At 39.5% G+C, this 13,251-nt stretch overlaps 1 protein-coding gene across 1 annotated transcript; it reads left to right on the top strand.

Moving 5' to 3' along the window:
* The first annotated feature begins 59 nt into the window (after positions 1–59).
* On the top strand, positions 60–9,779 carry lrif1 (ligand dependent nuclear receptor interacting factor 1). Its single transcript, XM_042492671.2, has 3 exons — positions 60–406; positions 4,817–6,587; positions 7,024–9,779. Exons 1-3 carry the CDS (start codon positions 369–371, stop codon positions 7,966–7,968), a joined length of 2,754 nt encoding a protein of 917 aa, XP_042348605.2. The 5' UTR covers positions 60–368; the 3' UTR covers positions 7,969–9,779.
* Positions 9,780–13,251: the final 3,472 nt, after the last annotated feature.

Here is a 13,251-nt window from a genome sequence, read left to right as displayed (position 1 = left end):
AGACCGGAAGTGAGGTGTAACGGCCCGCGACCATGGATGTATTATAAGGAAGTCGGGCGGATGCGAGACAGAAACGGAAGTTGCGCTGTGAAGCGCTAGAGGAAAACTGTCAGTGAAAAGGAATGATGTCGCTGTAACGGTGGTTAATTTCGTGGATGTATGACGAGCTTATAGAGCTCCTCTTACACTTTGGGGACGGAAGTAACGACATAAATAAGTTACTAGTAACGTTATCTCCTCGTGGCTTTCCGGTTAACACTCCTCACGTTAGCATGCTCCAGGAATTAGCCTGTGCACTCAATCTGCTGTTTTCGTTGCACTCACCAGCTGGATGGGAACGTTACGAGCCAAGTTTGTTTTCATGAGTCATGCATCCTGCCATGAAAGAGATGGACTCGGGTCACAGGTAGAGTTATATCAAACTTTATTACATCCAACATATTTATACCATTTACAATACACGGAGAGTAACGTTAATTGTAGCAATTAAACGCTGTAGAAGGCGCAGGACAAGAACGGTCCCCTTTATTGTTATTTAGCAGCCTGTTTTTCCTGACGGCTCTAACATCACTACAGAACGAGCTTAGCGGGTTAACGAGTGTTTTGAGCCTAAAGCCAGAGTTCACAGTGTCCCACAGGTAACTATGGTAACATGGTACATTAAGTTAATGTCATTAGAAACCACTCAGAAGGTGGCAGAGGGACATGATATATATATATATATATATATATATATATATATATATATATTAATTGTTTAATTTGTTTTTATTGTTTTTTTCACAGATTAACTGTGTGGATGTAGTGGCATTTTCTGCACAAAAAGTCAATTTTATAATAATTAAGTATTTTGGCTGGGGAGAAAGTGATTCAGAATAATATCGAGATATTTTGCGTGGTAAGATTGTATCAGTACTATCAGACTTCCTTATAATACATCCATGATCAATACATGGAAGCCAAGGCTGCATTCAGACCCAACGAGATGTTGCAAAACATATTTCAACACAGAATTTGGTGCATTGAATACTTGTGTCTTGCAGCTGCACTGCCTTTAATGTGGTGTGGTTGAACTGAATTCAGTTCAAGGGGTTTCATTGATGTGGGAAAACTTCCATCTACATTGCCACAGCAAGTGAGTAATAAAAGTATACTAAGTACAAATCTACCAGAATTTGGTTTATATACACTCTGCTGTTAATTTGATTGGGTACACCTCCGACACACCCACCTCACAGGAGAAAACCTCAAAGCCCGCCGCAGACAGTTTTACACCATTTAGAGGAGCAAAACGTTGCAGACTGATTTGAGATTGAATGTGCCTCTGAACACCAGCTCTGTTCACACAGCTTCACAGTTTCTGCAAACAGCCTCATTCTGCTCTAGAAAAGTACAAAGTGAAAACAACCAAAGAGCTAACAGAACAATGGCAATTTGTCAGGAAAAAACAACAATGGGTTGTCAAAAGAGCATTACAAGAATGTATGATTGTTAAAAACAAAAAGAATATATAACACCAACAGAGAATCTTACAAAAATTCTTAAAAATTCCCGTTTCAAGGAAACGTCATTCAATCCAGAAACCACAGCACACTGTTTTGAGATTGAGTGTTTTATATATGTGTGTGTGTGTGTGTGTGTGTGTGTGTATATATATACATATATATTAAAGATTTTTAAACTTACAAGTTCAAATGAAACTCTTGGTAACCCACTGTAATATTAAAAAGACTAGCTTTTTCTACCCACTAGATACTGTTTGCTGTAATAAAATGGATTGAAGTGAGATGAACATACTGAAAACTTTATCTTATTAGTAGGGCTGGGTAAAAAAATCGATTCATCAGTGCATTGCAATATGTTTTTGCCATTTCAATATCGATTCATAAAATCCTGAAATCGATTATTTCCGTTGAAATGACGCCCCGCTCCAGTGGTGGCAGTGCTGACGGAGTGTGATTGACGTTGTTCAGAGGCCCTGCTTGACCCCCAAATATCTGTTGTTTATTCATTAAAATGGCGACAGTGGTGCGAGGTATCGGTGTGTTAAAATCAGCACCGATAGCATTAAAAGCTGACGTTTGGATACATGAAGTTGATAGTGTTTACGTCATGTGTGAACCTCGTGAGACAGTGTTAAAACACTGCAACAATACGACGAACCTACGTAACCATTTTAGCCGACACCACGCAGATGTTTTGAAACCTGTTGCTGTGGCTCGCACACAAATGCAGGTTTACAAATCCTGAATAAATGTTTATTACTTTAGTTAAGTCCAGCTCAGGCAAAAATGTGCACTCTTCTGTACTTTAATTTATTTTAGTTTTAAGTTTTATTTGATAAAGAATAATGTAATGTTGTATAATAAGTTTTGGTGTCAGTTTGTTCTAAATCTATACAGATAATGCACGCTTTATTGAACACATATCAGAAGTTATTCTAATGAATATCTGGTAATTTCTGACATCAACACACATAACTGAATCAACATTGAAGCATCTGGATCAATATTGAATCGAATCGAAATCTAATCAAATCGTGACCCAATGAATAGAAATTGAATTAAATTGTGAGGCTTTTGACAATAACCAGCCCTACTTATCAGGTAACTGATGATTCTCAGTCATTGAGGACATGGTGATTATTAGTGCTATAGGCTATTGGAGACTTTTAACCTCTCATCCAAGAGGTTTCTTCAGTTCTGGAACTGGAAGGAACCCGAAGACGCCTTGCGGTTGAGAGGTGAAACATCCTCAAGAAACTCAATGAAGTCCAGCTGTCAGCGATATAGAGCTCAGTCAAGTCAAGTCAGCTTTATTTATAAAGCCCATTTTCACAAATCACAATTAGCCCCAGAGGGCTTTACGGCATACGACATCCCTCTGTCCTCAGACCTTCACATCGATTAAGGAAAAACTCCCCCCAAAAAAACCCTCTATAATGCGGAAAGAAAATGGTAGAACTGATCTTATGAGATAAAATAGATGTTAGCAAAGTTTTCCTTTGGGGACACAATTTTCAGTAGATATAAGGTAATATATATATATATATATATATATATATATATATATATATGTATGTATGTATGTATGTTATGGCAATATCAAAATCGCAGTAATATTGTATTGTGACTTACACAGCGTACTCATATTGTATTGTTGGTACGGCTGGGGCGATTCATTGATTATGATAGTACATCAATTTGCCAAACGTGTGTTGTGTGTGGCATGATTATAGTAAGCTGTGCCCGGCTGGAGCGTGGATGCCACCAGAGAGTGAGCTGCAGCCCACGGCTGCTCACAGGAGATCAGCTGCTCTGCTCCTGAAGTGAAAATATCCCAGAGTGCTTTGTCAAGACTGACAGCACTGTCCTGTTTACTTTCTGTTCTCACTCAGCAGGACACATTAGGATTACCAACACGTGGATCCTGTTTCTGTTTAACATTTCAGCTCTGCTGCTAACATTACACTGTGTTATTATTCGGCTGTTTTGTATTTTGTGTGCACTGTAACGGCTGTGTGCGAGCTAGAAAACGCCTTCAACTAACGCTAATAAAAGTGCTGTTCCAGTGTGTGACTGCTGTTAAAATCTGTAAATCATTTCAGTCGTTTTTCTTGTCCTAAGCTCAGGCAAAAGCACATTTGCAAGCGATTATCTAAACTGCATATTACTCCAGTGATGGAATAGTTCCATGTCATGATCATAAACATTGAAGTTTTAATTCAAGTACTTCAGAAAAGCTGCTGATTCTCGAACTGAGGAAAAAGGCTGCTGTGATACAAAGCGATTAAATAAATGTGTGTCACAGCAATCCTTTTGAGCTTGACTACCAGTATTTTTCTCATCGACATATGATAAGGTCTTTAATAACAATTATCATTGTTATTAAAATGATAACACTGCAGTGATGTGGAAATTAGACTAAAATATATACTGCTGTTATCATTGTTTTCTAGAGAAAAATGATTAAATGAAATCATTTAAAAATTAATAAGACTAGTTTTTGATATTTTTTTGGGGTAAAGTAATTGTAATAAAAATAATCTTTGTCAATAATTAAGAATAATTAATAAGTTAGGTGTAATATTAGACAACTTATTGGAAAAAATGAATAGCTACAGCCCTAATTTTGGTGTGTCTGTTGATTTCCACCCACACCAACTGCAGCTTATTGTCATTTCTTACGCCCGAGCTTTTCCTGCTGTGACACATCAGAAGTGTCTGCTGTGTAAAAGGCCTGCTGATATCAGAAAGAAAAAACAAATGAGAGCATTTCCTGAAATGTTAAACTATTCTCTTAAGGGTTGTGCAATAGCAGCATTTATTTTTTACAGTTATGTCTTTATTATTTTTGACATTTAACAACTGAAAAACCTTTAAAAGATAATACAGAAAAAATAGGAGTTTAATTACAGAAAATAATTACAAGGACAATAAATTATTTTCAAAATAAATTAGGAAGTAAATAAGATAAAATGACAATACAATAAATAAGCTAAAAATACATAAATAGATCAGATATGGTCACAAAACACATGTCTTCTGTCCATACAGAATCAGATCAAGTCCAGCTGGCTAGACTGTGGTCAGCAGCTGCATTTTAAAGACCTCAGCCGGTGCTGTTTGTGAAGGGAGCCATTTGAGATATTAACACACCAAATGTTGGCATCTGCAAAAGCATCTACCAGTTGAACTCATGTCAGATGTGATGTATTTTTACCTTTAACCTGGAGTAACGTGTGTGTGTGTGTGTGTGTGTGTGTGTGTGTGTGTGTGTGTGTGTGTGTGTGTGTGTGTGTGTTTTTTTCTGTCAGTGGGACTGGTGTGTTCTACCAGGCGATTCCTGCTGTTGGAGCCGATGGGAAGAACATCATGAAGCTGATTCCTGTACAGATGGTCAGCAGACAATTTGTCAGTTCTCAAATGATTCAACCCAAAATGAATCCTACACCGCAGAAACCTGTGGCCATAAACACTGCCCCAGCACCTGTTCGGGCTCAAATAAGCCAACCCAAAATGAATCCTACCCCACAGAAAGCTCTTGCCATACAAATGGCCTTGGCCCCTGTTCAGTCTCAGACGATCCACCCCAAAACAAATCCTACAGCACAGAAAGCTGTGACCATCAAGACTGTCCCAGCACCTGTAAAGATGTCGGCTTTGAATCCTTCCACCACGCAGCAGATCGTCAATAAGCAGGTTTCACTCACGAATGCCTTCCCTAATCAAGCAGGTTGGAGTCGTGGTCAGTCACTAAACAAGCATCCACTTCAGCAACAGGATGTAAATTTAATGGCGGTAGTTCCCCTGGCTGTAACACCTGCAACAAACAGTGGGACATTAGGAAGACTCCCAGGTCATCTCCCAGTCACAGTGAAATTTCCAGCACTCCCCAGAGGACCGTACCTTCAGATTCCCTCCAGCTCACAAGTCCCAGCGTCTGAACGACCTCACTGTATCAATCAGCCAACTTTTACTCCCTTGTCATCCAGCTCCTCTCCAAGCTTATCCAGTCTGCTCTGTGTGTCACCCACCACCACTGTCAGTCCAAACACTGCTCCACAAAGTGATTCTGCACTTTGCGAGACATCAAATATAACTTCATGTCCCTCTAAAGGATCAAAACCACATTTAAAATTAATTCCAAAGGCTTCCCAAAGGCCCAACAGCCCCATAAAGTGGGTCATAGAGGAGGAGGAGGACAGCTCAGCCACTCCAGCTCCAGATCCTCTTCATTCCTCTGTTACGTCAGAGGCTCTTCGAGCTGTTGCAGAGAGAGGAAATGCCAGCCAGCACTGTGATGTCCTTCCAAAACCAGTTCCTCTGTGGCGTCGGGGCAAAAGTGGACAAGGAAAGGAGGACGCCTTGATCACGGACAATGGTAAAGTGTTTTTTGTGGCCAAAAATTGCAGCTTGCGGTCCAAAATGGCAGCAGAGGAGTCACCCACAGCAACAAGAAAAAGTCATGAATTGGACAAAACAGTCGTATCTTCACCCAAACAGTCACTCGAGTCAGCTGCACCTCAGATGAAGCAGAGCCTCCGAGTTCCTCATGAGTCCGATGAGGTGATTGATCTTTGTGATGATGATGCTTCTGATGACTCATCTCAACAGGCAGCATCAGCTCAGGTGTCAGCACTCACTCTTCCAGATGAAGACAATGTAATATTTGTGTCCTATATTCCACCCAAAGCTGAGTCTGCGTCAACACCAGATTTGAGACCACAAACACAAATGACACATGTAAAGGAAACGGACCAGACGGGCGCAACATGCTCCGACGAGGTGACGGAACAACAGAGCCGGAATGCTCCAGCTGACGATGACATCTCTGCTGTTAGAAGTGAACCTGACCAGAGCATGTCATACCACACGGTCAGAAACCTGCCACATGTTTGTGATTCACCACTGATTAACATGTATGATAATGAGGGCTCAAACACCAGCAGTCAGCAGAGCGTCTCCAGCCACCAGCCGGAGAACATGAAAGCTGACGCAGAGTCAAGAAGGCCAGCAGATCCCAGCACGTCCAACAGCAGCAGTGGAAAATTTTCTCCAATAGAGATGGACACCTACAAAGTAGAGGTGAGGACGCTTCTGTTGCTTTATTACTTTGGATGAATGGCGAGCAGCTCCAATTCAGATTGAATAGCTACACTTTGGGGCATCTGTCATGTCTGTCTGCGGGACACACTGTGGTTTCGAGGGCTGCGGGCGCTCCCCGCCATCGGCTTTGTGTGTGACAACCTTTCCTATGGTCTGAGGGAATCATATTCTGCTTAACTTATGTGCATAATGTTAAATTACATACAAACTCCAGAAAAAAGACTTAGCCTATCATAGTTTAATAATTGAACTAAACAAGGTTAAATAATATGATAAAAAATGAAAAGAATCCAACCAAATGTTAAATAAGAGCATGTGACAAAAATGAAATGAGAGCTATGAGCTATTTGTCGTTCTTGCATGAAGATGTAAAAATAGCTGCATTCCACTTTTTACATTTTTTTTCTATTTGCAGAGCTCTATGTATCCAGCAGCAAGTTGGACATCCTCGCCAGAATCCTGTCAAAGGGCTGATAGTCTGCTGAGACAGTTATTTGGGATTACAGCTAATGTGGAAGTTAGCCTGCAGAGGATCGATGGAGCCTCAGACTGGTGTCCTCCTGCTGATCCTCTGCAGAGTGAGTCCATCAGCTCAGAGCAGGATCAGCAGGAACCAGCCAGCGGGCTCAAAGAGAAAGACATTTTACAGGACCTTTGCTGTCCACAAGACATGGACAAAAGAGTGAAAGTAAGTGAACAGGAACTGTCTGAAAACCAGAGTCCCCACACAGATAACAGACCTTTCAAATGCTCACATTTCAAAGTGAACACTAAAGCTCTCTCAGTTTTGAAGAAAAAGTGCCTCTCAGGTAACAGTCCTCTCAGGGGGACATCTTGTGTTGTTGAAACTGAGCCAGTGATTGGCTACATGGAACCCATCGATGAAGACTTCCTCAGCACAGATGAAAAGGACATCCCAAACTCTCAGGACACATCTGTCCGGCCACAGACTCAGACCTGCCCGGATCTGAACACAAACACAAGGAGACTGGGCAGGACCAGGAAGCGCACAATGTGTCCATGTTGCATCCCTGGAGCTCAAGATGCTGCAGCCAAGTCCAGCACAAAGACACAGGAGCCAGACAGGTGGACATGGAGGACAGAGAGGACAAATAAAAGAGGGGGAAGAGCAAAGACTTTAAGAAAAGATGTCAAAACATCTGGAAGCATCAGTTGTCCAACAGAGAAGAGGAGGCACTACTGCAGGACTCCTGATGAGGTTTCTGCCTCAGTGGACAGTTTGTCCACAGTATCAGTGGACTGTGAGGAACTAGAAAAGCAGGAGCAGGTCAGAAGACTCAGAGAGCTGTTGGCAGAGAAAGAGGCAGCTCTAGAACTGATCCGAAAAGGCTTGAGTTGAGACTAAAAGCTCTAATATTCTAACAAAATTAACTGCTTTGTTTTAGTACTTCATATTTGAATACTTCTGTTTGTTTGAGTTAACAAGAACTAACACAGCTGTCACAGTGGATGCAGTACAGTTACATGTACACAGGGCTGTTTTGGGGAAAAACATGTAAACGTGTGATTTGGTTTCAGTGGCTTTACTCTGGTAGATTGATGTCTGAGGTTTATATTTCATCTACCTCTTTCAGAGTGCTGTGAGAGCTGCTGCAGACACTTACAGTTTAGCCGGTTCCCACAGTCATGACATTCTGGAAAAGTTATAGAAGTAGAAATGTTGTTTTCTGGGCTTGGAAATATTTTAGAATTAACAAAGTTTTTGAAAACTGTTGAATGTACTTTGTTTTGTGTATTGTTTAAAAATATGTTCAGAAAATCTAACATTACACGAAATATGTTGCATTTAAAATCTAGTGCTGCACTGTGACAGTTGATAGGACCTGAGGTCATCTATCCCCTAAAAAGAAGCAGGGTCTTAATGTTTTGCAAAGTACCTGTTTTTGGCATTCTGGTCTTTTGGAATATGTTGGTTGGTGGCAGAAATGTCTAATTTGTGAGTTAAAATAACAAGCACAGGACTTTGCTTTGCAAACACCTGATAAGTTCATATCATCCAGAAGTTTTGAATCCACAGTTCCTCTGTGAAATCGTAGACTATCACCTCCCAGAAATCTCTCATATGTGGCTGCTCCCATGTACAGGGGCGCGCCTTTCCATCATGGCTCCATAACACGCCTACGTGGCCTTGGATTGGAAATAATGACAGCTAGTGTGGTGCAATAGAAATAAAGCTGCTAATGTTTGAACATCCATCACCATGCTTCCTGGAATGTTATTGCCAGAGGAGAAGTCGTATAACATCTCACAATTGTGTTTTATCGACATTTCAAAAATATAACTGACGTTTTGCACCAATCTGTAATGGAAACCAGCTCACTGTATCTACATGATATAGAGTCTGTCAGCATGGGAGTCTCCAGATTATGGGCTGCATAGGCAGAATTTCCATTATACACCCATATTCCACCACATATACCTCACATGGTGATGACCAACACTACACACACTACACACACCACCGTGATCAGTTAAATGTCCTGAAGCTAGAGTCTGTTGTCATTTATCTTAAAAGTTACATTGACTGAAAATCTTTCAGAAGTAATATGTTGAACCTGTCAGGAGTACATAAATACTATGGAAGCATCCTCCATCCCATCCACAATGATAGAGCTCCACTTCACACCAACAAGCCAAACTGTGTTTAAACCGGTTTAAACTGTTAAACCTTTGAAACCTGGATCGACATTACTTTTCTTGTGCAGCATTCAGACACCTTTCGTAAGCCAAGTATTCTCCCACCACTGAGCTCTTTATTTGCTCATAAACTATGGTATTAAACTATGGTGTGTTCAGTAATGTGTAATGAGAGTAATGTGATTTGCTGGTTATAGGGATCAAAATTCCCTGAGTTTACATTTTAGAGAATGACTATATTTGATTGTATTTAAGTCAGCTGGGATTGAGACATGATGGAAATACTGTAAAAACATATCTGCTGTGAGAAAGTGACGGGTGAATTGCTTCAGAATCACATGGTCAGTGTGATGTACTGTCAGACACTAAGAATCTTTTTCTGTTTTATCTTTGAAATGTGAATGTTTAACAAAAATGACTTCTTAAATGTTTTACTTTTCATATATAAGAAATACTAATGACATATTTCTATTTTATTAGAGCACTAATAAATAAATGCACTTGTTCAAATGATTCAAACTCACTGTGTAGTGTTGGATGGAGTTTTGTAGTCACTTCTGTTTGTAGCCACATGGTGTTAGACAGGTGTTTTTGTGAGCTCAGTGTGTGCATCAGTGTTTTGCTTTAACACTTTCCTCAGGAGCACAGTATGTTACCAGCGACAGGACAGATGTGTGTGGCTTCTGCTGGCTGTAGATATCCGTGCTCTGGAGATGGATCCTGACGTTTTTTGATTGCCCCATTTACCATTCCACAGTTTTTACAGTGGTCACCAAGGCCCGTTTTAATATAACTCACACTGATATCGCTCTGCGTGCAAAATGCGCTTTTCAAAATCAGTAAATCAAGTAAATCCATATTCATTCATTTTCAGAATTTTAAACCTTTAAATGCTAGTTTTTGGTTATGATGCCACAATGTTTTTAGTTGAAAAAAAGAATAATGATTTACAATATACTATATGCAAAGTAGATTTTTTAAAAATCATAATCACAGTCTGGAATATGTCAATGATTAGCAGCAATATTGATATGCAACATTGAATTGACAGTGCACCTAGTGAAAAGAATGTGTATTTTCCTATGGTATATGCCCTGGTGTATGCCTAATGTGGTTAAAAAAAAAATCAGTTGGAAAATGGTAAAAAAAAAAAAAAACCTACAAATTCCAAGTCAAAAGCCCAGAATGACACCAGGAAATAATATGATGCATGTTTTTGTGCTTTGATGGCTGTGGGATCTAAAATGTCAGTTTGAATGGGTTTCAATGGAGGATTTTTTGAGAAACAAGTACATATAAAGAAAAGGAAACAAAAAGAATTCTAAATAAACAGTAAAAACAGAAATAGAAAAATGTAACTAAATATTACAAGGCAAGCAGTACAGACCTACAAACCAACGACCAGTGTACTAAGTCAGAGTCCCGCAAAAGTTGTATCAGAACACAAAATCCAGACTGAATATAATTTACCTTTACAGATTATTCGAAACAACAGCAGCGTTGGACTGGAAAAAAAGGAATCAGACTGAGGTTTGTATTTCAAGTCTGTAATACTCATGTTGCAGGGCTGCACAGACAGTGAAAATGTTTCAGTCCATGTAGGACTTTCCTCAGTGCGGAATGAAGCATTCACACTGGTTCACCACACATAGAGGCTACTCATACAGGTGTGTGGGACATACCGGTATAAGCAGACACAAAATCGCCACCCACCAGGGACATCTGGACAATGCCACAGGGTTTCCTCCCTGCCACAATTGTGCTGCATGCTCTGATTACAGAAAGGTTAACACTTTTACCAGCTTTTTTTTTTTTTTTTACCAAAAAATAATACAGAATTAAAAAAATTATAACATATAGCTCCAACAATGTTGTCTACTTTCTTGCATGCATCAAATGCTGTGTCCAATATGTAGGTGAAACTAAAAAGACAACTTAGATTCAGGATCAATGAACATAAAAGTGTCATCCGTCATGCCGGTTTCTATTTTCGATGGCAATTATTCTGTATCAGATTTGGCTTTCTGTGGCATTAACATAATGTTACCTGATTGTTGTGGGGGAAACATGGACGTAAACACTGCAACTAAATGGTTTAAATAAAGAATTGGACATAACTTGCTTTCTGTGATGCAACAGTTGGCCCCATTTCCAGTTTGTATTCCATCGTTGTATGCATATATACTCTAGCATATTCTTGAAACCATGTTTTTGACTGTTTGCTGTGATGTGACCTGGTAACTGACTGTGTGTATAATCAAGCTCCTGGTGACTGAGTAGGTGCTCCTGTATGAGTAGCCTATATATGTGTGGTGAACCAGTATGCTACTTCATTCTGCACTGGGGAAAGTCCTACATGGACTGAAACGTTTCCACGTTTTCACTTAATACACTTTTGCACTGCAACATGTGTAATATAGACTTTTGAAATACAGTTATCAGTCTGATTACACTTTATTTTCTGTGTGAGTCCTCCTCTGCTGTTGTTTTGAATTTTCCTGACTAGCTCACCATAAAAGAAGACGAACTTTACAGATTATTACAATATTATGAGATGAATAACATGGAGAACACAGTTTCTCCAAACCAGACGTTATGATGGCAGGTGTGTCTGACCTTCACAATGAATAATAGTTCTAATAGTTGATCTAGCTTAGTGTCTCGCTGTATGCTTTACTGCTCATATTTATCTTTTGTTGTCCTGCGTCTGTTTAATTGAGAGAATGGACCTCATGCAAGAAATAATATACAAACCAATTTTCTCTAAATTATGCTAATATACAGTATCTATTATTTTGTTAGTATCCATTGATTTCTGGGATCCAGTGTTTTTATTTTTTTCTCTTCTCTCAGGTAAGAGGAAACATAATCCAGGCAGTGATTAAGTTCTCACCTTAATGTCATAATGAATGCAATTTAGTGATATAAAAATGTAATTCCTAGGAGATGGTTGGGCTGAAACATGTCAGTAGTGATACTGTGTCAGTTTTTCTCACAGATTAACAGTGTATGGTGTATGTCAACAGGTAATTCTCTAAAAAAACAAGGAAAACAAAACGCAACTTTTAAAACTTATTTTTAGGCAATTCTTTTGTACCTCTTTTCAGTTTTCTTGCAAATTTTTGAACCATTACTTTTTTCACTTTTCATTGCTGTCTTCCTATGTTTTTGAAGCCAATTTGCTCAGGTTTCAAGGGGTTAAATGCAAGTGTGCCCCTTTCTATCATCTTTCATCTTTCTTCAAATCAGACATCTTTGTGGGTGATTGAACATGACGCAACAGGTGGAGCTCTCCATGACTTATTTACAGCACTTATACAGTCTGTCACTCACAGGGTGGAAAGATGATCCGTTCACAGCTGACCAGATCACATGAATGAGAGGAGCAGCAATTTGTGATAGTAAACTTTTAGATGCAGCAAAATAGGCAATTAAGTGACACTCCATCGTGCCTGACATCCTGCTGCGCTGTCTCTGCCTCAAGTGTGCTATATGCAACTGTGCATATATATATTTCAATAGTGCTCCTAATAACCTTTCCAGTTCAATTAATCTATTTTGTGGCAGATGATTTAGTTGTGGCAGCCCACCAAATATAAATGTCTGTTTCTCTCTGATACAGTCCCAGACAGTCTTAGGAAAGTAAGCTTGAATAACATGTCGTTTAAAATCGTGTGTCTTTTCTTTTCACTAATAATTATGGTGATCTGGATGCACTCACTACTATTAGTTATATAGTTATATTTAGTCTTTGCAGCAAAACAAACCAAAAAGCTTCCATAGTTTGAGTGTTTTCAGTCTGCATTCTCTTCTTGCCCACTGGGTGGAGCGCTTTCTACAGCTAACAGCATCCACAGCTTCACAGTTAAAAACAGAACAGAAAGTATCATATTTTCACATTAATACTGTTTTCAGGCAAAATTAGCCAACTGGTTGTGTGTTAATGATGAGGAGAGAGAGGAGGAAGAGCAGCACGCATCCATCA

The sequence above is a fragment of the Plectropomus leopardus genome, chromosome 9, assembly GCF_026936395.1.
Source record: "Plectropomus leopardus strain MGB_pleo_1.0 chromosome 9, ASM2693639v1, whole genome shotgun sequence".
NCBI lineage: Eukaryota > Metazoa > Chordata > Actinopteri > Perciformes > Serranidae > Plectropomus > Plectropomus leopardus.
The sequence above is the reverse complement of the archived record's forward strand: the minus strand, read 5'-3'. Positions and strand labels throughout refer to the sequence as shown.

What these genes read in the sequence shown, in the direction of transcription:
- lrif1 (XM_042492671.2), top strand. Translation starts at nt 369, where the DNA reads ATGCATCCTGCCATGAAAGAGATGGACTCGGGTCACAG. An exon ending in GAGATGGACTCGGGTCACAG is followed by an intron (nt 407 to 4,816) that starts GTAGAGTTATAT and finishes TTTTTCTGTCAG; the next exon opens with TGGGACTGGTGTGTTCTACC. An exon ending in TGGACACCTACAAAGTAGAG is followed by an intron (nt 6,588 to 7,023) that starts GTGAGGACGCTT and finishes TTCTATTTGCAG; the next exon opens with AGCTCTATGTATCCAGCAGC.